Source organism: Formica exsecta, unplaced genomic scaffold, assembly GCF_003651465.1.
Source record: "Formica exsecta isolate Colony F162 unplaced genomic scaffold, ASM365146v1 scaffold194, whole genome shotgun sequence".
In the NCBI taxonomy this organism is placed as follows: domain Eukaryota; kingdom Metazoa; phylum Arthropoda; class Insecta; order Hymenoptera; family Formicidae; genus Formica; species Formica exsecta.
Genome location: NW_021849240.1, coordinates 83,830 through 108,860, shown reverse-complemented (window position 1 = coordinate 108,860; position 25,031 = coordinate 83,830). Strand labels below are relative to the sequence as shown.

Here is a 25,031-nt window from a genome sequence, read left to right as displayed (position 1 = left end):
TATATACATTTTGGATAAAATAAATTTTATTTTATATAAAATATATATTGCCTATATTTTTTTAATAACACTAATCTAGAGTTAGTTTTATATTGTTCAAACATTCTTTTTACATACAGTGAAATCTTGAAGGAAGGAAGGAGGAAAGAGGAATTCGAACTTTGCATATAAAACTTCAGATGTGCGTGCTGTGTATCTAAATTTCTAAATCATAGACTTGTGACCACTTGTAAAAAGAGCGGAGGATTTTTGTATAAATTAAAGCTGATAACAGCGATAAGAGAAGCATTACACTAACTTCAGTGTATTTTGGGCAATTCCATCTGCATGGTTCGGAACACAAATATGCAAGATTCAATTTGTAGAATATGCCACCCATAAGTACAAGCATATATACACCAAAGTCAGTAACTCTTCGATTCATTCTTCTTATGTTTAAACCATAGATTTATATAATAAATTGAGAACACTCTACGCCTCAGAAAAAAAATAGAGAATGTAAAAGGTGATCTCTTCTTTTCTTCTCCCCGCTAACTACACAATCGGACAAGGAAAGCATCTAATCTTTATTGTTCTCATTTACTAATGTCGTCTTTAATATCCCTCCAAAAAACAGGAGTGATTAGTCTATTAATTATACATCTATGGACTCTTTTTTTATTTGTATGCTACATCTATGTACTTTATATACCTATGTGTTGTCAACTCGTTACTTTTATATCAGAAATCAAAATCCTCCCGCTTGACCATATCCACAACTAATGCTAGATCATATTGAGTTATTCTTAAGTCGATGGCTCGATTTGATACGAATTGGCAATACTGTCTTTGACTGAAACAGACTGAAACTTTTCCTTAATGAAAAGAAAGACAATCATTTATCTATAAGATTACATATTTTTGTAATAAAGCTTCTCTAATTAAAATCTACTTGAAAATAATCTTTTCATGCCAATATTGATATAGAAAATTATATATGTTTATAATAAAGCTTCTTAAATTAAAATTTATTCGAAAGTATATAATATTTCTACGACAACAGAATCAAATGAAAAATTACTATTGCACAATGCGATAAAACGCTAATCTGTCAAAAGTATTATTTTTTCTATGTATATATAGAGAGAATTGCATAATTTCATTGCATCACATAAATTGATATTTTTGTAGAAATTGCCATTATGTAAGTAAAATATTAAGTAACAAATTTCTTTAATGACTTAGCAATGAATCACTGCAATATCTCGATATATACAGCAAGAATTTATTAATGTAGCAATAGATAACAAAATCATATTTAAGATATTTGTCTCGCAACAGAACAATTCAAAATTTTATACTCTGGGTCAACGTTTTAAGACATCCGGCTACTGACTACCTACGTTTACTAATTAAAAGCTTTTGGACATTCTCTACGCTATTGTCAAATCAACGCCCGCAACGTTCGCGGGCATCATCTGTCTTTGTTTAACTTTCGGTGAACAACAAGGATGAAATAATACCGTGAGATCCTTTTATTATTGTATTTCTAAAACTAAACGGTCAATAATTTGGGTTTTTTTTTTGTAATAGAATTCCTAAAGTGTCCTACTTTGTATTAGTTTTTTATCACTTTCTTGTTATCCTTTCTAATTATTAAAATTCAAAATACGAGGTTTTCGTATGTTTTTCGTATGCGACACGTATAAAAAGTGCAATTTTTGATACCAATTATTTCGCGTTTGGGACGGCCGAAATTTACTTTTAAATTGTACAATCGTGTAGATACCATATTTATTAACGTATAGTTAAATTTTCAAATTTTTCTTGTTAATTACGATTTGCGAGACAACTACCTTAATCTCATATTATGTAATTAACTATATAATTTTGTTATAATTTAATTAAAATCTTAGTTATATTGTAATATAATGGGTTTTCGTAGCAAAAAAATTAATTGAAGACTATGATTTCGTTATTTATTCCTTTAGATGAAGTTTATATCACTCCGAGACTGTTAATATCTCGGTATTTTAGCTAAAAGGAAAATCGTCGATTCGAATTTTCTTGTCGCAAAGACATCGAGTATGTTCAGCCTATGTCTAATAGTAGAAAATGTCTTTTCGCGTTCTCTTACTAGATCCACTAGCAATACAAACCACTGCCTTGATTCTCGATAATGTACTTTGTTAAATATTGCGTCGTTTTTTCACTTAATCCCAAGTTTGGTAATTCCTTTTCAAATTGTTCAAGAGTACCAGCACCAGCTATATAACCATTCAATTTGGCTGCTAAAGGAGAGGTGCGCAAGATTTCTGGTGTAGTGATACCCATTGTCTCAATGAGCCACGGATGACTCTGTAGTCGATACTTCTGATGGTAACTGCACAAAAAATAGTATATATTATTTAACTTAATTAAATACATTGATTAGATCTATTAAACTACTTGCAACTTAATTTTAGTAATTATTTATAAATATGCCACAAGATTTGCATCTATATATCAATATCTATTTGTAATTATAGTAAAAATTCATATAGTGAAAATATTCAGATATTCATCTCAGATATTCAGATCATCATATCATAAAAAAAAATATTCAAAATTATGAAATAAATAACTGTTTCTCTGGTTTGATCAATAAGATGTATCTAAATTTATATACATTTTGAAGATGTGAATCTAGACAGATAAAATTATATTCTACTAAATAAGAAAAATAATTATATAAGCATACTCGCGCGCGCGATTACAAAGTGGTAACTTACTCTTCCGCTGGGTAAAACTTTGAAAACTTTTTAATCTCGGTGACAAAAACTTCCCCACGCTGTCTCTGTTCTTGCTCACGAGATTTTTCAGCCAACAACCGTTGCTCTTCGTCATGGTATAAAATTAGTGACATATACTGAAAGAATTAAATTCCATTTAGAATATTAATACGCAAATGATATGGATTACACAAATTATTCAAATATATTTCTACTGAGAATAATATATTATAAAATATACAATTAATATGTGCATCGAGATAAAATACCTGTCTCTTAATCTTTGTTGTTAGACCATACTCGTGATTATTCCAAAACAAGCTCAGCAAGTGTGTAAAGGATACTAGTTCCGGATCATATTCAATATCAATGACTTCTGTATGATCTCCCCTACAAGAACAACCAAAATAAATTATTATGCACAATCCTATACATTTTTAACATCAAAATTGCAATTGTGCTGAATAACGGATAATACATGTCTCTGTATACAGGGAACTCCTTGGTGCCACCGGCGTAGCCTACACAGGTCCTGATAACTCCAGGTAGTGCCCCGAAGAGAGAATCTCCCGCCCAGAAGCAACCCATACCGAAGGTGGCACGCTTGCCCTTGATCTCCTCCAGCTGACCCGGCATTCTGCTGAAAGGACAAACATTGTTGCGTTCAATGATCGGACACGTGAGGAGCGTGCCGACCGTGCCGCACTGATACGACATAATAGAGCAATTGTTGGCGAGAACAGCTCGGACCAGATACGGTAACATAACGACGGGTAATATCACGCGACGGGATCGCGACATCCTCGGATATCAAACGAGCTCGGATTCAACAGCCGTCCACGGACTCTAGACACAATGTCCTCCATATAACACTTCCACGATAACAGGATAGCACGTGTTAAACCGGTATTGCGGTATATGGTATGTGGCGACTGTGGCGTGACGGGTGACGGTATGACGAGGACGCAGGCGAGAGGCGAGCGAGAAGCGAGAACGAAGGGAAGCGCGCGCTAGGCGCGACTCGCGCTTCTACACACGTGTCACGTGTCACGTGTCACGTGTCACGTGTCCCGTTCTCGTCGGACGGAATCGCATCTCGCGTCCGAGTATCCGCGGTGAGTGTCCGAGGCCCCGAGGCCGTCAACGAGGCGGCGAGCGGCGTTCGGCGTTCGGCGTTCGGCGTTGCGCGTTGCGCGTCACGAAACGTGCGTGTCCCATGTGCGTGTGACCAAAGCAGGCTAGTAGAAGGACAGACCAGCTGATCACAACTGATTCTCAAGCTGATTGGACGCTCGATTCGCGCGGATTTCTTATCGTAATCCGATAACTCATCGTCAGCTCGAGCGTGGTAAATGTGGATCGTGGTCACCGGATTTCGTAATACTCTTGGAATTCTTAATTTAGAGTGTAATTTATTTAATCGCGATAAACGCGACAAAATTTCTCTCGATAACATCCGCTCTTGTTATGAACGTTTTAAAATGTTTAAAATTGGTATCTTTGAATTAGTGTCTTATTCAAGACTGATCTTAATAAAATTGGCAAAATAGTTAAGGAAAATGATTTTCCTATTATAACTTAGTGAACAAATTATATGAATATAAAGTATAATTAAAAAAGTTTTAAAATGTGAAGGTAACGTAGCTCACTCTAATAAAACTCTGATAAAATTACTTTGTGTGATGATACTCGCACACACTTGTTGTATTACACTTTTATAACATTTTGTAAAAAATATTATAAAAGTTATATATAATATATATATATATGCTTCCAGTGCTTCTGTATCAAGGGCAAAATTGACATGCATGTATCACGCGGTCGAAAGTATATATATATATAGATGACTTTCAGTTATTTATCAATCAATTACTTAATCTTTCGAATTGCAACAAGCAATTATGTATCTGTTCTCTATCCAAAAATTATCATGGAGCTTCGTTGATTTATGATTTCGTTCTTAAAATAACTATATTACTAACAAACGCCACCGATGCTTATCGGTTGTAATTTACTAAAATTGTCAACATAAATAATACGCGATTTCCTCCTTCTATTTTTATATCTTTACACGGCATTCTTACAACATCATCACATTTAGTCCTATACAGTAAAAGTCTGAAATTGATTGCGATACCGTTGGCAATTTTTAGATAAAATCTGATAGCACATCCCCTAGTATTCAAGCGGTTTTATAATTGATATTATATTATTTATATGCGTAGTTTTTTATGCGAGATTGTGTCTTTTGATAATTGCATTATTTAGTTAATACTTAATCGCACTTTTATTGATATAATATCATACAAGTAGAGGAAACTGGAAATATTATAATTACTTGAAAATTTTCGTAAAAATTAATGAAGATGCGACATCTATTGTGAATAAATTAATACGATTTTTCTACTAACAATAAGAATGTATAATATAATTGCTATCTGGGTATCTCCTAATATCGATAAATTTATCATAAATTCTATGCATCAGGAATAAAGCATCACATTCTTTACATTTTTCAGCAGTTTAAATCTTTATACATTAATATAAACAGCTAAAAAAAGTTAATTTGATTGAATTTGACGTTATGATTATGGATTAAAATTTCTTCATTTGCGATTATTTATCACTGCGAATATCTTGATATACCTGCGATATGTAATAATACAGATATGTGTATATACAGTACATACATTTTTTAAAATTACACAAGTTGGAAAATTATTTATAAATCAGAACATGTCGAAATCACTTGGAAAGACTCGGAATGTTCCTTGCCAACGGTCTTTGTACATTACATACATTACAATATCTAATCCTATAATTCTAGTTCTTTCATTCGTTCTGTGAAGAACATGTTATATTACAAGTAATATATAAGTATACAGGATATATAATTTTTCTATATTTGTATTAAGTATATAGTATATCAGGAAAAAAATCAATATAAAATATAGATAATATAAATATAATGGAAATTTGAAAGCATTAATTTTCAACATTTATTATAATTATTCTACGATTATGAAAACGAATTATTGTTGCAGATAAATGAAAAGGATAAGTGTACATTAATAGAATTTTATAAATGTTATACGCGGAGATCACCTGATAAATTAAACCGTTGCTCAAACATCTCAACTAAAAAAATCTCATTTATGCTAAAAATTATTTTAATTATATTTAAATACCATTATTTTATATATAGACATTCTCGCGGAATTTCAAAAAGAATAGACTGAAGCTTTGTTCTTTATTTTAAGTATTACCTTGAATTCGATGTATAATCGAAATGCCAGAGAAAAATTTATCAAACTATTGGTTGTGCCGAATTTTCTTCGAGCCAAATTTTCTTCAAATTCTTCAAATTCTTCAAACGCGAGCCCTTTTGAAATGAACTCCGGACTCCTCACGGAATTAGAGTATTGAAACTTACTGCGGTATGTTAGGGACAGCACCCAGTTTTTATGCTGTCACAAGTCACAGGCAGACATATCTCTCCCCACCAAATCGTTTCTTCTTCATTCTCCCACTCTATAATATTAGACGAACCGCGTGCGATTCGTTCGCGCGTTTGAATAGATATATTTTTTTCTTTTTTTACATTTTTCTCTCATTTTACAAGCCATTATATGACAGAATAAAAGAATGACAAAAACAAAGTTTTTAAGTAGCATCAAACACTTGTTAACTTGGGAATAAATAAATAGTTTGTTTTACTATGTGACTCCAGGAAAAGGAGCGAGCAGACTATTGAGTTGCATATATACATATTTTTCTGAAGTTGGCAAGCGTTTTGATGTGTTATTTAAGAATTTTATTTTTGTCATTCCTTTAGTCCGTCATACAATTCCTTTATTACGTCTTGGTTTGTAAAATAAGAGAAAAATATAGTAAAGAGAAAAATAAGAAAAAGATCTACTAACAATAAAACGCGCGAATGAATCGCACGGCCGTCTAATTTACAAAGTGAGATAGAATAAAGAAGAAACGATGTATTATTTTAAGTTTTATTCTATCGCGGATTCTATTGTAAATTCTATGTGATGTAAAATTCTGTTATATACACACATTTAAAAAAATTTAATTTTAATTTTAATTTTAGAAAACTAACAAAAAATAATAAAATCTCTATATATAAAAAAATCTTTCTAAAAAAAATTTTTTTAGAGGTTTTTTTATTATATATATGGCGTGTTATAATTTTACATTATACAGAATTTGCAATAGAATCCGCGACAGAATAAAACATAGAATAATATATAAAATAAAATTCCAGATTAGATTTAGATTAGCTTTAACTAATGTAAACTCTTAAACGTATTTAAATATTTGATTAGAATTGGTTCCATATTTATTTTTGAACTAGCTATATTTCATTAGCTATCTTTTTCACTGATATCAATTATATTCCCCATTGACGTATAGTATGGACTGCGCTCAGGTATAGGAAAATATGACCGGCCGAAAGAAAGGGGAAAGAAAGAGAAAGCGATTGGTAAAGGTCAAGCTCTGTCTCTTTCTATTCAATAGCTTTAGAGAGAGCAATTGCCCTCTATTTCGTTCCCTCTTTGTCTTATTCTACATTTTGTCTTATTCGGACACTTTTCGAAAGGCTTTCATGTAGAGATCGCTTAGTCCATACTATACGTCGATGATATTCCCTGTCGCAAATTCTTGGTACAACTCTGTGGTGGATAATGATATTTGAATTTTACTGTGAAGCCTTTGGAGGGACTCAATACATTTAACAACCAATCCGTTATGGTATTTTACATTGTTGATAACTTTTTTCTAAATTTTTTATTCACTGACTGCTTGCTCTTTATACTTCACTTTTTATTTTTTTAACACTAAAGAAAGTCCAGATTACCTAGAACTATCCAGAGCTGAAACGTCTGCGTTTTTTCTTTTATAATTTGCGTCTTATTTATATTATATTATTCACGTTCTGTAAATTGTATTTTGTTTGTTCATTAATTTACTCTAATTCTAATTTATTAAAATTAAATATCGCGCGTTTTTGTTTTTTTATTCGGGTTTTTTTTAATTATACGGACATTCGTTGCTCCTTGAGCCCTTCTATCGATTGTTTAGCTATTTTTTAATAAGCTGCTTAAGTTATTTTTAAACATTCTATATTTTATCTATTTCTGAACATTTTCGTAAATGTATATGTGCTAAAAATGAAATATTTTGAAATTTTTGACATCTCATACTTTGAGATTTCAGATTTGAGCATTTTAATTTTATTCCGACTAGTCGCAATCGAAAAATTGTACGGATATTATACTAGAAAAATACCGTTAGATTTTCTATTACATCAGCATTAGTTCTTGAGATATAATTTAGCAGTTTAGTATGTTATATAAATATCTGTGCAGAAAATTAAATGAGGATAGATTTAGTGCACACCAGTCTACATTAATGTATTCAACCAAATTCTATAAATTCTATAAATTACATTTCTCATGGCTCTTATTTAAATTTACATATTTATGAACATGAAACACTCGCATTATCGCGGAGTCGGTTCTTCCTTTAAAACCCTTTCCATTGCTCGCCGTTTGAAAGGGAAACAAGAAAAGGGTCCGAGATTATGTACATATATGTACATTAAAGTATATATAAACGTATAAAGTTCCATCTTATTGATCACTAAAACGTAATATCTTTATGTTGTATGTTTAGATACTTTTTGTGTTGTAAAGAAGAAAATAATAATATTATTTCACTTATTTTCGTATTCATGTTTTCGTTTTTATTATAACTACATCATAAAAATAATTACTAGATATGTAATATTAATTTTTTATAAATTGCTGTATAACTATTTTTTTTAAATTATATATTTTATATGTTTTATTAATTTTTATAAGATATTAAATATAATTTCTCTTTTTGTATAATTGTTTTAATAATTTATATTTTTGAAAATTAATACAAGTTAAGATGTAAACTGCACAATTAATGCTTTCATAGTATATGCATTTAAATATTACCTTATTTGTCTATTTCTTATATTACCCTTAATTTCTTTTTTGCGAGGCAGCTCCAACATATTTTATTAAATATTTAGAAATAATAATTTAATGTGTGTCTAGACTACTTACTTTATTATATCTCAACAAGTATGGATCCAAATTATTATTCACTATAATACATAATTTTTCTTTTTTTATAAATTAAACCATTAAGAGCCACTAATTTAACACAAAAATTTTATTGAAAATAATTGTTTATGAGATATATGCGTATATCCATAATTCATTTTACAACTATTAATTCAAAAATTTTTCTAATTTTTGTGAATAAAAGTATAAGAAATGATCTTCAATGGTTTGACATTTCGAAAATTTGTTGTTACAATTTGAAAAAAGTTTTTAGAACTAAACTCACACGTTTCGACGAGAATAATTATTCGTCTGATGTAACATGATATCATAAATTTGTCACGTTTCAGCTGGAGGAATATGATTACCAGACGCCATTGACCTCGTAACTGTTGAACACTGTTGATCGAGGACACTATAGAGTCTTGCAAATAGTGTCTTTTAAAAACAATTTCATGTTTATCTTTCGTGTATTATAAAATGTTATTCATAAAATAAATAATATACAAACAATAAAATAAAATGAAAATATAAAATAAAAGAAAGAATAATAAAATGATAAACTGATGTTTATTTTTAGATAATCTAGTTAATATTTTATAGATATTAATTGCCATTTTTGAAATTAAATTTAATATTAAATTTAATATATTAAATAATATTATATTTAATAGCACGCTCTTGTTTATTGCCAATTGGTGGCTCTAATGAAGCTCAATAGGGCGCGGTTGTTGCATCAGAAGAGACAAATGATGCACATGCTTGATTAAATCAGTTCTCAATTGGGAGTTGACTGATGTAATCTTCCTTCTCTGGCCGCTAAGCCATCGCACAAGCTCGTATCACCATGACTGTCTCATCATCCGGCAATTATCAGTCACTATTCAGTTCCTGACCTGTTATGCGACTGGTCTTACACAAACGGGATTCGCATTCTCATGCTGATAACAAGTCGGATTGATTCACAAAAGTATCACAATTGAAGAGGAGAGAAACCGCTTCTGTGAGAATATCATATACATAATATTATATAGTATATACATAATATTGCAAATTATATTTTAAAGTAAATATACACAAGTACATGTGTTATAATATGTTATACATAGAACAGAAAATTCAGAATGAAGAAAATTTATATAAGTGTGTAGAAAAATATTAAATAACGAAACGTGTATTTATAAATTACTCACAAGCATCTCAAGTCGGTAATGTATTAGAAAAAATTAATTAATATTTATAACTAGGAGATAATTGTATATCGAGAGCATATGAGATTTGATATACACCGCGTGTTTGAGGATTATAGAAATAATATTAAAATATAAGATAACATATATACAGTGATTTTATTTTTATATGTATATATAACATTACTATATATATATTACAATAACATAACAGATGATAGATGTCACATAAATTCGTTTCAAATACAGCCATTGAAATCAATCTTCGTCATAGACATTCATATTCAAACCAAGTATAAATAATATCTTTACCATATTGAAATAATCATGGCAGTATTAAAATTTTACGATTAACGCAATTGCAAGATTTAGGATAAATCGCGAAATACGATCGCAGCCAAGAATCACGCAGAATTTGGCAACATTTATTGCATCGCGGAGGAATGTACGAGTGTTTATTTGTACTATTTACTCCCATCAAAAGGTTTCTTTAAAATTTCAATATTGTTTGACACGAAGTATACAAAAAAATACGCCCGTTCGCAAAAATGGATTATTTCGTTTTACACATAATCCTATACGCACATACGCGAGTATTTTGAAATTTGTCACTATTGTACTCTATTTTGATTGCTGAATCTGGCGTTACACACACATAAACTTTTTACGTAAAATTTACATATCGATACACAATATGGAATTTAAACTTAAACGCCTTAAGCATCGTCAAAGGGGCAAAACAGGTGCAAGTTGTAAGTTATAAATGTGATGTACGTGACTTGCTATACGTAGAACGAAGAAATTAAAAACGGTTAAAAACGGTGAAGTCTATAGTTGTAATATAGATAAATACCACATATTAAAATTTACAAATAATCTTTAAATCGATATAAAAAACGGTTTTCACTTAATCCTCTTACACCTAGAGTCTCATAGAAAACATTGGAAGTTTGTTTGATAATCTTATACCTGTTTACGGAAAAATATACTAGAAAAAAAATCGCATCCAAGCAATACCTCTACAAATGTAATACACATTTCTTACTCTCTAAACTGTATAATCTATACATTTCTTTTAATATAGCAATAAATAAAAGTAAAAGTCTGTACAATACTTAAATGTCTTAGGCGTTGAAGAGTTATAAATAATTTAAAGAAAAATGCAATATCTCTGTGAATGTGTAAGTACACGTTCTTTAACTTTATCGTAACAAGGTATTCTCGTTTGTTGACATGAAGCTTATTTAAACGCTACAATTTTTTCACGATTTTGTGATAATTGCAGGAAAAAGCTATTTTGTTACGAGATTTAAGTACATGCCGTTCGCGCATTATCAGAACAGCGCGATAATTGTCTCGAATTTAAAGCTGTCAACATGCTGCAGATATTATTTGCGATATATACATACATATATCTCATATGTACAAATATATCGCGCCATGTATATAATATAAAAAAAAAAAAATAAAAATAAATAAATAAACAATAAAAAATAATCACGCATCGAAATTGGATTGAATGTATGTACAATTTGCAAAATTGTAGAAATTTAAGAACACAGCACACACATTGAGTCTTCTCTGAAAAAAATACTAGAAGATAATCGCAGGAACACATTCTCATTTTTTTTCTTTTTTGTGAGAAGCGCAAACATTCAGTCTGTTGATGTTCTCGCGCAATAACGTGAGGAAGACGAGGAAAAACGAAATTGGGAGAGATTTACGTAAATAAGTGCGTTACATGACGGTGCAGCAGTTCTTCTCCGTGTGATTGTCGCCGACGATCTCACTGGTATTGCCAGTGAAGCGTTGCGTAAAGTCGTCAGCGCTGAGGTCGGAATTGGAGATGGATGAGACCGGCATCGGGATACCATTTCCATTAGCGTCCAACGAGCCGCCGGATATGTGCCGATTCTGCGCCCGTTGCTTCTTCAGATCTGATAAGGATTTGACGAAAACAACGGACACATGTATGTTGATCTTGCCGTTGGTATCGCTGTCTGTAGCATAAATCGGCGACTGCTGCTGACTGCCGACCGGCGGGTCAAGCCCTGTCACTGCTGTCAGGCAAACACGTAAAAATCCAATGTGCTACTCCCCCTCCCGCGTCAAGTATGCTGACTTTTTCGATTGACGCAATCGCCACTCTTTCGTCCCTCCACCTTTACCCCACTTTCTATTCCTATGCACCGATTAAAAAAAAACAACAAAAAAAAAAACAACAAAAAAAAACAAAAAAAAAGGAAAACGAGGACGTCAACTATGAATCTCATGCGCCAAGCCTCTGACATGCTCTTTTTAGCAACAAGCATTTCGAAAACATTGCATCAAGTAGGATCACCATATGCACATCTCGGTGTACGAACACAGTATATTACTAAACAATATTTATAATAAACGTGATTATAAGTGGTTGCGTTTTACGCAAGCAAAACTAATAAATATGAAAGAGAGAGACAGAGAGACGATATGTATATGGCAAACACGGCTGTTACGTTATAAAGAGCAGGAAACTGTGTTTAAACGACTATGATATATCTGTATGTCTTTTCACATTTTTACTACAATGAAATTTCTCCAATGATTTAACAGCTACTACAAACGATTGATCTAATTATATTTGCGCATTATTATTGTTATAATGAACATGATCTATCATTGGGATCTCTTATCGAATGAAAAACGAAGTGATTTTAGAATATTTCATCTAGAGCAGAATCATTATCTAGGAAACGTAAATATAAAGATCTGCTGGTAATTTGTCCGCCAATGGCTTGTCATCTCACTATATATCTGATATGTTCTTTTTATTTTTGGATTGACTATCTTAATAAAAAGAAAGTAATATGATTCTATGCCATTTTTTCCAATACGGTAAATAATACAATGGATATGAAGCATTTATTGATTAGCGGATAGTTTGCTATCGACTTTCAATACGTTTCGAAAATGTAGAATCTGATAACGAATATACATAAAACTTTGTAAAAAACTGCGATCAATACTTTAAGTTAAGTCATGCCTTAGACCCAAAATTCGCTCATTATACTATGTGAGCGCATTATCCGACAAAAGTTTACGAAATGTGAAAAAGTAACAGTCTTCTAAATATATACTTACTCTAAAAAAAAAAAAAAAAAACTTGCACGTAATACTATATATATATATATATAAAGAGTATAGAGAGAATAATATATCTTTTAAAATTCTACTTATTGTGCGTCCTACTAATATGGTATATATAGTCCTCTAAATCGATTAGGCTCCAGTTTATGTAAGAAAGTATAGAAACAATTCGACATATCTACAGTAAATATCGTTCGTTTGATTATTATTCTATATTGCGCTTGTTAGTGGCCGCTAAGCTTTGCTAACGCGCGGTCCACAAAGATATGCTAAGAAAGCATGTATCATGTAAGTCTTATCAAAGAGATTGGATGTAGATAAAACGAGATGTGATGTGTATATGTGTGTATGTATATTTTAATTTTCTTTTTTTAGAGCGTTTATGCATAGCACACGTAGATGTTTTACGTACACTATGAGCAAATAATGTTTGGTGTATCATGTGATGTATATGATACAAAAAAGATAACATAATTAAATGCATTGTAGAGATCGTGAAATGTAATAATTTTAAAGAAATAGGAAAGTGACATAGAAAACTAACCTCGCAATTATTCAGGAGCACGCAATAGTGAAAAAAAAGAAAAAGCTGGTAAATAATCGAACAGCTAACACAGTGAGTTTAACAGAGTACATTTATGGCAATTTTGCAATTAACCGATTAATATACAATCTATATACTTGGGACTATTTAATCTTCCAAAACTATTCAATTTTCTTCTCTGTCTGTATTGATGAGTAAAATTTTATTTCTTAATATATCTAAAGTCGCGTTTCTCTATGTGTCGAATTTACTGTCTGCTCTTCAAGTACGATATTTAAAAAATTTCATAATTATTATTATTCTCAGTATAATAATAATTCTCTCTTATTTTTAGTGAGTATGTGACAGATATACATATATCATATATATACAATTTTTTTCAATTTTATATTTACAAATACTTTCCTGTGTTTCTTTTGTACTTTATGGGGTAAATGAGCATGATATGTGTATATATATATATATATATATATATATATATATATATATATACATATGTGCAATTTTTGAATTACGACATGATCGAAATATATATTTTCCAAAAATCTCTCCGCATAAAAAGCTACCATTTATTACAATATTCTACTTAACCACAACCATTGCAAGTAAGAATACATTTGGAATGTACCTGAATCTTTATCAACATCTTCATGAAGAAAAGACTCATTGTCTTTTCCTTCGGGACCTTTTCGCACTGCTGACGTCAATGTGCTAGAATCAGTCTCGTGGTCTCCTATTTCCTGTGTATTATTTTCCAATGGCGGAATACTAGGTGCAGGAGCACCAACGTATGTCTGAAGTATGTTTGACATTATTATTTATTTATACACTTAAAATTCAATATTCAGCATTAATTTCTTATACATGTATATATATCTCAAAGAGAAAGTAAAAAATGTTTAAAATATTTTTAGTCCTCGAAATTTTGCCATACCTGTTGTGCTTGTAACCTAAAACGCGCTTCTTCTTGGGCATCTTTCTTAGTAGTAAGAACTTTGTCTCGTATGGATGTTCGACGCACGCTCTGTGTCCGCGTATTTATGCTCTGCGATCTGCGTACCCTCCGTCCCTGTGCTTCACGAAGTCGTTTACTCTCCTGTTCCGTTTTCAATTCCACTATTCTCTCCCTAATTTCCGGATCCTCACATATATCTGCATCATATTATTAAGATGTGAAAAAAAATTGAACAAGATGCATATAATATAAATCAAAACGAGTCAATAATTTTTACCTGCAGGGGTTTCATCGTGCTTATTCTTTGCATTTAGGTCTGCTCCATTCTGCACCAATAATTCAAGTACTTCCAACTGCAACATAACATCATATATAATATATTAGATTAATATTTAGGTTTTTTTTTTGTTTTTTGAAGAATATTGAGCTTACATGTCCCCAACATGCAGCTGCGTGAACTGACTGCCACTTGTCATTGTCCTCTACATCTGTTGATACATGTTGATCAAGAAGAAATTCTACAACTCGTAAGTAGCCATTTGCCGCTGCAATGTGAAGCTGTAAAAATAAAAATTGTAATATAGTTATTATTATAGCAATTGTAAATAATTTACTAATCAATTTTTTCCTTAGATTAAAGACATGGAACACATACAGGTGTGGCACCTTGATGATCCTTATATTCAAGATCACCTCCTAAAGAAGCAATTTTTTGCAAATCCCGTAACATTTGAACCTCGGTTGAGGCTCTTGTTTCATCTATTAATTCTTGAGTAACTCCTCGCCTCGCCATCTCTCCTATGTTATAAGAACATAATTTATATGAATATATCATACTTTATTATTTCTACTGTATATGTTTGATGAAAATGAAAATGACAACTTTCAAATATTAAGGAAATGTTACAGCATCTAAAATCTTATCACCTTCGATGCAATCCAATGTTTTTTCATCTTCGCAAATATCATATGGCATATTGCCATCAGCGTTAACAGCTAATAAATTTGCACCTCTGGCAATAAGATATTTGACTAAGTGTAAGTGACCACATGTAGCAGCAGCATGTAATGGTGTCCATTTCTCACTATCTTCTGCATTTACATTAGCACCAAATTCAATAAGTAACTTCATCATTTCTTCATTATCATCTATGCAACATTGATGCAGCGCCGTTAAACCATCTTCGTTTGTCGAGTCTGGATTTACACCTTTCTTCAAAAGTCGTCTTACTAAAAAGAAACAAATGTTTCCAACATAATGATAATGTTTATATTTCTCATAGCGTACACATAAAATCTCTTACCTTCATCGATATCATTTCTTGCAGCGGCTTCTAATAACATAACACTATCGCTAAAATATATGTGCCGCTTGTTACTTGTATGCCTAGTTTGATGCCGTAACCATTCCTTTTCACGTTGTCTCCATACTTTCAATTGCTGTAGTCTACGATGACGTGCCAAATGTAACCGTTCTTGCGTCGTCAGTCTTTCAACGTGTACCATTTCTGCCACTAGCTCTGAGTGTTCCATTGTTATGTGTTTGTAATTTGTGCAGATATATTTACCTGTTTACAACAGACAAAGAAGACAACATCACTAAATATAAGCATATATATTTATACATACCAATATTTATACATACATACATACATACATATGCACACATATGCACACATAATGCAACTGTATAAAAAAAAAATGAAAAATCTGCTCCAAGAAAAACAGGCATATAAATTTTTAAACCATGTTCAAATTTATTAGAACAGTCTTTCCTATTTATCTTTGTTTTTACTAACCACACATTAAAAAACATTTAATCATAATAATTAGAAGGTTCTGTAATGAACAAAACAACATAAACAGATTTTACCTTTACAGCTATAAAACTAAGATCTCATTCTTAGATAATTTAAACTTTTTGGACAAATACTGGACATTATTCTGGTATCAGAATTTTCACTTATTTCAATAATGCATACGCAACATGATTGATTTTCCCGAGTTATCTGGCAGGAATGATAGCACATTTTACTCTAGTGCTCTGCTTAAAACTTATCTTACTTAGGTACTTAGGTAAGTAAACATAAAATGTTTGCACAAATGTTTAGACACGCTGACAAAAAGCTTTGTAGAAATAGTAACAGTAATTTGACAGTTTTTTTTTTGTTAAAGATTGTTGGATTTCTATGCATGGAATCCTTTCTATTAGAAAATAAGATAAGTTATCTTGAAAATTTTAACGAAATCTCTTTAAATAAAATAACAATATCCGATAAAAAAGAAAAACAAATAAGAAATAAAGAAATGATTACATTTCTGTAAGAATGAGATATTTAATAAACAATATACCAATTAGATAGATAGATTATATATACGCTGCGTATAATGCGCATATGTAACAAATTCTATCCTTAATCTCTCAACACAGGTAATATGTTGCGTCATTGGATATATAAGAGTGTACATATTTAAACATTCTAATTGTACATTGGCAACATAAGTTTTATATCCCTCGGAGATAATTTGTAAATGACACAAACATCTTGCCTATTACTCCTACAAAATGTATATCATACATACATATTCTTCCCCAAAAAGATAAAGATTCATGAGAAGAATGAATAGTATTGGATAAAATTCAGTATTTGTATTACAATATAAAAGAAATTATGTATATATATAATTGATTTTAAAATAGGAGAGCATATAATTTTTAATATTTTACTACGCGCAATTTTCGATAATCAACCCACATAAAATGCAGAAACAAATGGGAAATACTTGCTGATTATTTATCAAATTGGCATCTGTTTGCACATTATTATGTCAATCATTACGATAAGGTAATCGGCAAAATATCACGGTCTCACAGGAATTCATCGCTCTCTTTCCTCGTTCGTACGTCAAACGATTCAACGTGGGTACAGGCACACAGTGAAAAACAAGCGAGAGCGAGGATGGATTTTACTTCCTGTCAATTATATCGCTCGGCGAGGGTACCGAAGCCGAAGCCGAAGCCGAAGGCCGAAGCCGAAGCCATCGCGCGATCAAGGCCAGGATGAGCGGTGCGTGGTGCGTATCGCGCAGGATCTCTCTAGGAGGAAAGCAGGATAATCGCGGGGAGGAGAAACGCCGAGATCGACGATCGAATGCAATCGAGTTTTCCGCCGTGGAAAATTAACGAGGCGAATAGCATTTTTTTTTCCTTCTCCTTTACTTACGTATGCGAGCGCGCGGTTCGACATGCGGCGCCGATGGTTGATCCGCTTTCCTTCCTCCCCCGTTCCCTCCGCGCTTTGCAATCGCGCCAGCGGAATGTAACGAGCGACGGTGACAAGGTGATCCGGACTTCATTCACGTCGCGCTTCGCGCCTTCATGGCATGATTTACGCCATAATCCACGCAGATTTCGGTCCAACTTTGACGCGTCTTCGCCGCGATCGACGATACCACCGCCGCTGGTGAGAATACACTCGCGCGCGCGCGCGTTTCCCGTACCTGGCAGCGCGTGCAGCCGCGACGGAAACGTCTACCTGTCGTCCGCCATTTTTAAACTACCTTGTGAGAGAAATCGCGCCCGCGCACGCCTCGCCTCGTCTCGCCTCGCTTTTCGCCTCGCCTCGCCGCGCCTCGTCGCGCCTCGTCGCGCCTCGTCTCGCCTCGTCCCGCCTCGTCCCGCCTCGTCCCGTCCGGCACGTCCGGCACGTCCCGTCCCCTCTCGTCTCGTCTCGTCCTGTCTTGTCTCGTCTCGTCCCTCGTCACTCGTCTCGTATCTCGTTCCGTCTCTCGCGTCACCATTTACCGCGCCTGATCGGATCCCGGCGGCAAACGGCAAGCTCGTTTCAGCTGGTTCGCATCGCGAACGAACCGACTCGGTGGATACGCGCTCGCTCGCCCCAGCTCGCCCGCCAAAGTCGAAGTCGAAGCATTTATAGATTTAGATTTAACGCGATCGCCGATCGGCGCCGACCTTGCGCGCGAGCGACCAGCGACCACGCGATTAACAGCGGCGCTTCCACCACTTCTCGCCCGCGACCCGCGACGATAACGACGATTATGACTTACGGTCGCGAGAACGAAACGCCGTTGCGTAACCGTTCTGCATTATGTGCCAGCCAGTCGATAAGGCTGCGTTCGGAAACATCACCCGTGTGCACACGAGCGTCGTTCTATCTTTGTTATTTACTAAAAGTTGAACAAAGATAGAACGATACTCGTGCGCACACGGGTGATGTTTCCGAACGCAGCCTAAGCGAGGTATCGCTCCCTGTTATTCGCGCGACGTTGGAATTCTTAATCTGGACGGAGCTTATTAATGGATAAAGAGCGAATGGGGGCTGCGCTTGGGTGAATTTTGAAACGCGGCTTGGAGCTGCAACTGTTGCTCTCTCTCTCTCTCTCTCTCTCTCTCTCTCTCTCTCTACTTGCCATATTTTTTTGTGTCAGATCGCCTCGGTATGATTAATATGCACATTTCAAATTTTTAGATCGCGTTCTACTTTTCACATATGTACTTCCGCGTTCGTATAACACGTATTTTTAATTATGTACGAAAAATTTGATAACAAAAAAATTATCGTTATCACATATGTATATGTGACATATGTATCGTGAGAATAGAGTGTATCATTGACGCATATGCGATTATGTTCACATCTATATTCTTTGCTCTTCTTCCTTATCGTAATTACACTTTTGTCAAATATGTAGTAAATTCAGCTTAAATAATATGCTTTAATCTTTTTAAATATTTTGTATATATAATACAAATAAAAATAAACAAATTCTTGGCGAATAATAATTATAATTTGCAAGAAATGATAAACATCGTGAAAGCCCGTGAAATTAATGCTTGTCAAATTTTTAATATATTATATGTATAAAATATCCATATGTTCTATTTTTGTATATCTTTTATCGAAGCTGAAATAATAAAATTAATTAATTCGCTCTGGTGATTATTTGACTGCAAATGCGCGTTCCGCCATCGGCAGGGCGCATGCTCGTTCGCCATCATTCATCCGATCACGCTCGATATCGCTGCCTTGTCATTCAAGCTATTTAATCCTCGTTTCAAACAGTGCGAATTTTATCGTTTCACGTGTCTTCCTCTTTGGTACCGCGAATAAGAGATACAACGACTTTGGGTGCCGCTCATCGAATCGATGTCTGGGTCTGGATCCAGCAGGATCCAGAGAGAGAGAGAGAGAGAGAATCCAGATCTCGCCGTTATCTACCGATATGGAAGGATACCGCGGTAGCGGGGCATATCTTGCGGTCGTCGCTGGCGTTTTCGCGACCAGTGGCAGCCTCCTGGGTAAGCTCGCCGGCGCTAACGACGCATCGTCATTGGTGAGTTGGCGGCAGATTCGAATCGTCAATAAAACAACAGCGTTGATTCGCGCGATATATGTACGAGGAATCGAAACGATATTTGGAAATAATGACGAAGAAAATATGTATATTATTGCGAGACCTTTCTTTTCTTTTTTTTTTTTTGCAAAGCTATTAATTCGTATATTCGATAATATAAGTAAAACGAGCGATCGAAAATTGAGGGATTAAAAATAGATTATCCGCTTAAAGATTCGAGGCTATATAAATGACGAAATATAATTATAGAGTAGTATAATGTTTACATACTTATTTTCTCTCTCGCAAAAAGGCGCAGTTACTACTAAAAGGAGCACTTCTGGTCTTTATGATCGTGTGCAACACCGTGGGATGCACATTTTTTGTCAAAGCGCTTCATGGCAGCGGATCTTCTTTGCCGGTGACGGTCGCCAGCGCAGCTACAAACTATGTTTGTTCAGTGAGTTATTAATCTTAAAAAAATAATACTTATTTTTATTGAATAACAAATTAATAAATATAATATAAAGTGTGCAATATCTTAATCTAAATCTTAAGTTTAATAAACGAATTTTTGATGGATTTTAATTCAAAATCTTTAACGAAGATTTCGAAATATTAATAATTGTTTTCAAGTTACAAGCGACGAAAGAAAAAACAATTTAACAAAAAATTAAAAACTATGAGAATAAATATATGTATAATACAGTAATAATAATACAAGTATATTTCTCAATTGACTTCAAAAAGGGATTATGCTTTAATAGAATTTTAATTTGTGGTTTATAAAGATATAATACGTAAATTGAAAAATGACCTCCCTGATATTACGCTAAAGAAAAACAATCGATTTTCAATTGATAAATTTATCGTTAATTTAAGATAGGAGGGACATTGTCTTCATGCTTATAAAAAGTCTTAACAAAATATAGCGAAATGGAATGGCAGACGAGAATAAGTTATGATAAAAAATATTTGTCAGATCGCGCAATTGTTCGTCTCTATGGCCAACAATATAATCAGATTAATATATTTCCGAGAGTCGGCTCGCAATGAGTGAAAGTTGTTTCGCGAACTAGACGCAATTCCGCGAGCGTGCACAATGCGGTCATAGCAATTATATGTGCACAGCTACGTGGCGATTGAAGGAGAACTATATACGATGTGATACATGCTATTAAAACGCAATCTAGATAGTGGTGCACTTTATGCGTTCACGCCGGAATTATTACACGATCAATAGAAATATTATGTTCGCCATTTCTTTTACACTGAAGAATATATATATCCCGCTTTTTTCTCTTGCATTTTTTATAAAAATTATATTCATTTCATTTAGATATGTGTGTCATTCTCGTTAACCTTAAAAAATTTTACAATTTTAGTATTATTATTTTATTTTTAATCTATTGGGTAGAAATTAAAAAAATCAGACATATATCTTTGATGATTTTACAAATTGTAATATTCCTGTAATTTTCTACGGAAATTGATTTAATAAAATATTGATTGTGTCGAGATTAAACATTTACGAGATTAAGTTTGGACTTGTGAGGATATAAGAACGTTATCGACTTTACCAATCTTCGAAAAATAAAGATGCAGTTATATGTATATTTGTCACATAGTTCGTTCTATATATCAGCTATATCAAACACGTGGCTCGTCAACCTCGTTAATCTTCAATACTTTTTTTTTATAAGAGATATTCAAATGCAAAAATAAGAAAAGATTTTAATTTTGTAAAAAGGATAATTATTTACACCTATTAGATAAAAAATACAACGTTCGGTAAAGTATTTCTTTCTAGACATATCTCAGAAGTAAGAATACTCATTTGATTCGGAATCTAGCTGACACTGAAAAATGCGACATTACCTTGTACAATGTATAAGTTCAAGATCATTGGCGAGATATAAGATCTATAATTTTTTGTAAATGATTAAAAGATCTATTTCGAAATAATACAATAGTCAAAATAAGTTTAACTTTTCGTAATATAAATTTTTCTATTTTACTTGGACGAGTCAATTGGATTGTTTTAACTCTTTTTTTGCAGAAAGAGACAGTGCAAAGGTCTCAATAATTTTTAATCTTTAAATTTTGAGCTATATAATTATAAACTAAATATCGTTATGTATAACGCATTATGTTAAAATAACTAATATATTACAGAAGTATTTACGTTCAATTTTTAGATTGTGAAATAAAAATATATCGGACTTTTAATTCGTTAATGTGCATATTTTCTCTATCGTGATTTTGCGTATCGAAGTGTTCGCGAATAAGTAAAATATATATATATATATATATATATAAATATATATATATATATATAAAATATAACAAAATCTACATGCCCATACATATCTTTTTCTCGTACAGTTGAAATTATTCATAGCTCAAACCTTAAAAATGTAATATAAATATATTTTTATATTTTCTATAACATTTTGTTATTTTATTCAATTTTCCAGATTTTCTGCAAGAATGTAAAACTTAATGTGTTTTTTTTTTTTTGTTGAAGGCTTTTGTAGGCTTCATCGTGTTTGACGAATCTACATCGCTGGTCTGGTGGTGCGGAACTTCCTTGGTACTTCTCGGCTTGATTTTAATATGTTACGTTCCCGCTGAGAAGGATATTTTCATCATCGAGAAGAAATTAAAGAATCAATAATCAGCAGCAGGCGCTTTTATATTAAAAGCGGTGATGTTACAACAGTACGATTTACTTCTACTTTTCTATTGCAGATATCTATTATGTGCTCTTATCGAAAATTTACTATATCGTTGAAGGATAAACTGTAATGATGAATTCCTATGTCTAAGATTAAAATATTAGCGGAGATTAATTGGATGCTATTTAAATGATGTATTATAATGATATAATGTACAATATATGTACATATATGTACACACACAATTAATATATAATTATTATACATATACTTTAGGACTTTAGACTTTTTACTAGAATTATTTGGTAATAAGTTTATTATAAATAAAATTTTTTCTATACTTTTTTATATTTCTTCTATTTGTGGTGATTTTTCTCTACGTAAATTGCTGATAATTTTGGAGCGATGTATGTCGGTACAATTTTTTGCCCGAGCAATAAATGACGTACAATATATGCATATACACATATGTCCGATACTGTATTATTAGATTGAATAGCGTAATGGACGTCGCAGTGTACAATTTATACGTGATAGGAGAACAAAAATATTTCATCTGTCCAAATAGAAGAGAAATATTCTTTACATTTTCCTTCTGTTTTAAAATTAATTTGTTTAAGAATATATATGTGTATATATATATATATATATATATATTACATATATTTTTGATGACTATTTTAACATTTTTAGATATAAAATAAGAAAAAAAAATAGAAAAGATTTGGTAGATAATTTATTTTTTAAGTTTGCTAATGTAATTAATTAAACTTTATATCAAAAAATTGTATATGATTGCCCTTTTTTAATATGAAAGATAAATTTTATTTAATTTATTAATTCTTTTCATTATCTTGCTATAAAAATATGATTATAAAATATGTGTGTGTCTGTATGCTTAGCAGTTATTCCAAATTATGCTAAAATATAGAAAATAAAATATTTTAGATAGAACAAAGAACAAAATATTTTCAAAAGTATTTATTTCTTAATCAATCGAATATTTTGTTCTTTTATTTAAGTAAACTGAGCAAATTTCACACTGTGTAGACTGTGGTAGAGTGGATCTGCGGAAATCTGCGTCCCTCTCGAAATGCGCTTGTTTTAGTACGACGGATCCTCTGTTTCTATAGCAACTCTTGGATGAAAGAGATGACAATGAGATGGTATGAGTTTCTCCTTACTTATAAAATACATATAATACGATACTATTCTCTCTCGTTCAGTCATTAAGGTGGGAAATGCTTCACATTGTAAATATACCACGCGAATAAATGTGCGGCGTTTGATAATGAACATAATAGGATGAATCGATCGATCTTCTCTGACATTAATTTGTCCACAGGGCTTATCGAAATATTGTAATTATCTGAATGATATGGCACGAATTCCTCGCTCAAAATTATATTTTAAGAGCTTTCATTTCATGTACGATGCTATTTTATCGAAATTTCGATGTTTTATTACAGTTACACACAAAAAGTAAATTTATAATACAGTATTTACATGGTAATTATAATAAAATGTGTTTTTTGCTTCTCCATTCACAAGGCTTTAATATCTTTATCATATGGTAGATTATATCATTTCCGGCAAATTTATATTATTTTTCAGTATTATAAAATTTTATTGGTCTTCCAACGTTCTATTGCAATTTTTCATAAATTTCTTTATTTATTTCATTACTAACACGAGACATCTCTCTAATATATAAATTAGACATAAGTATCAGCAGTTTAAAAAGCGAAAATTGAATACATAGGAAAATCAGTAACGAAAATAAAAACGAGAGAAAAAGCACATAAAACGGTATTAAATATCGCAAACGAGATATCATTTCTTTAAATGACTAGATACAATATATGTGTTAAAATATGTTGAGCGGTAAATAAAGCAAATCGATTTTATTTATTAGGCTGTTATTTATTAAAAGAATATATTTTGCGAAAAAATAATGCAGTTCACAGTTTCAAAACAAGATATCTTTTAATACGCTTGAAAATTTATTTCTGAGATATTAGGAAACTATATATGTATTTCGCAAAGAGGTATGTTAGTATTAATAATGCAGATCACGAGTATTAATTTTGTGTCTTTAAATATCCTCGAAAATTCGTGTCTGAGGTCTGAGTTTATAGGAGAATGTATTTTGCGAAGAGATTGCGCGATAATAGCGTTCACGAGCGGTAATGTGTCTTAAAGTGCTCGAAAATTCGTTTCTGAATTACCAGAAGTTAACAGGAGAATATATTTCGCGAAGAGGTATGCGCTAGAGGAGGTTGACCGAAAATTATACTTCATGTCATTGCGCATATAGGGGAAA

At 32.3% G+C, this 25,031-nt stretch overlaps 3 protein-coding genes across 10 annotated transcripts; 1 reads left to right on the top strand and 2 right to left on the bottom strand.

Annotated features, from left to right (window-relative positions):
• Nucleotides 1-77: 77 nt before the first annotated feature.
• On the bottom strand, nucleotides 78-6,207 carry LOC115234074 (peptide methionine sulfoxide reductase). Of its 3 annotated transcripts, none has more exons than XM_029804805.1 (5): nucleotides 6,017-6,207; nucleotides 3,229-3,390; nucleotides 3,020-3,140; nucleotides 2,751-2,887; nucleotides 78-2,362 (listed from the first exon to the last, which is right to left on the bottom strand). In XM_029804805.1, exons 2-5 carry the CDS (start codon nucleotides 3,384-3,386, stop codon nucleotides 2,125-2,127), a joined length of 654 nt encoding a protein of 217 aa, XP_029660665.1. In that variant the 5' UTR covers nucleotides 3,387-3,390; nucleotides 6,017-6,207; the 3' UTR covers nucleotides 78-2,124. The 3 variants fall into 3 exon arrangements, with proteins under 3 accessions (XP_029660665.1, XP_029660666.1, XP_029660664.1); XM_029804806.1 differs by having other exon boundaries at nucleotides 3,229-3,387; XM_029804804.1 differs by lacking the exon at nucleotides 6,017-6,207 and having other exon boundaries at nucleotides 308-2,362; nucleotides 3,229-3,699.
• A 3,983-nt stretch (nucleotides 6,208-10,190) lies between these two features.
• Nucleotides 10,191-18,287, bottom strand: LOC115234067 (protein phosphatase 1 regulatory subunit 16A). 6 transcript variants are annotated; one of them, XM_029804787.1, is made up of 9 exons: nucleotides 17,900-18,287; nucleotides 15,980-16,243; nucleotides 15,603-15,905; nucleotides 15,331-15,473; nucleotides 15,108-15,233; nucleotides 14,953-15,028; nucleotides 14,655-14,872; nucleotides 14,349-14,514; nucleotides 10,191-12,110 (listed from the first exon to the last, which is right to left on the bottom strand). In XM_029804787.1, exons 1-9 carry the CDS (start codon nucleotides 18,030-18,032, stop codon nucleotides 11,788-11,790), a joined length of 1,752 nt encoding a protein of 583 aa, XP_029660647.1. In that variant the 5' UTR covers nucleotides 18,033-18,287; the 3' UTR covers nucleotides 10,191-11,787. The 6 variants fall into 6 exon arrangements, with proteins under 6 accessions (XP_029660647.1, XP_029660648.1, XP_029660649.1 ...); XM_029804788.1 differs by having other exon boundaries at nucleotides 10,191-12,107; XM_029804789.1 differs by having other exon boundaries at nucleotides 10,191-11,987; nucleotides 17,900-18,286.
• Nucleotides 18,288-19,625: 1,338 nt separating this feature from the next.
• On the top strand, nucleotides 19,626-23,053 carry LOC115234068 (transmembrane protein 42). The gene is made up of 3 exons (XM_029804793.1): nucleotides 19,626-20,030; nucleotides 20,344-20,490; nucleotides 22,558-23,053. Exons 1-3 carry the CDS (start codon nucleotides 19,920-19,922, stop codon nucleotides 22,705-22,707), a joined length of 408 nt encoding a protein of 135 aa, XP_029660653.1. The 5' UTR covers nucleotides 19,626-19,919; the 3' UTR covers nucleotides 22,708-23,053.
• Nucleotides 23,054-25,031: the final 1,978 nt, after the last annotated feature.

Bases quoted from the DNA above. Each gene is read 5' to 3' on its own strand.
- LOC115234068 (XM_029804793.1), top strand. From the start codon at position 19,920: ATGGAAGGATACCGCGGTAGCGGGGCATATCTTGCGGTCGTCGCTGGC. The intron at 20,031-20,343 runs GTGAGTTGGCGG...TCTCGCAAAAAG, and splicing joins CTAACGACGCATCGTCATTG to GCGCAGTTACTACTAAAAGG. The intron at 20,491-22,557 runs GTGAGTTATTAA...TTTTTGTTGAAG, and splicing joins CTACAAACTATGTTTGTTCA to GCTTTTGTAGGCTTCATCGT.
- LOC115234074 (XM_029804804.1), bottom strand. From the start codon at position 3,551: ATGTCGCGATCCCGTCGCGTGATATTACCCGTCGTTATGTTACCGTAT. The intron at 2,888-3,019 runs GTATTTTATCTC...TAATTCTTTCAG, and splicing joins CAACAAAGATTAAGAGACAG to TATATGTCACTAATTTTATA. The intron at 2,363-2,750 runs GTAAGTTACCAC...TTTTTTGTGCAG, and splicing joins AAGTTTTACCCAGCGGAAGA to TTACCATCAGAAGTATCGAC.
- LOC115234067 (XM_029804787.1), bottom strand. From the start codon at position 18,032: ATGAAGTCCGGATCACCTTGTCACCGTCGCTCGTTACATTCCGCTGGC. The intron at 15,474-15,602 runs GTGATAAGATTT...CTTATAACATAG, and splicing joins AACATTGGATTGCATCGAAG to GAGAGATGGCGAGGCGAGGA. The intron at 15,234-15,330 runs GTATGTGTTCCA...TTATTTTTACAG, and splicing joins ATCATCAAGGTGCCACACCT to CTTCACATTGCAGCGGCAAA.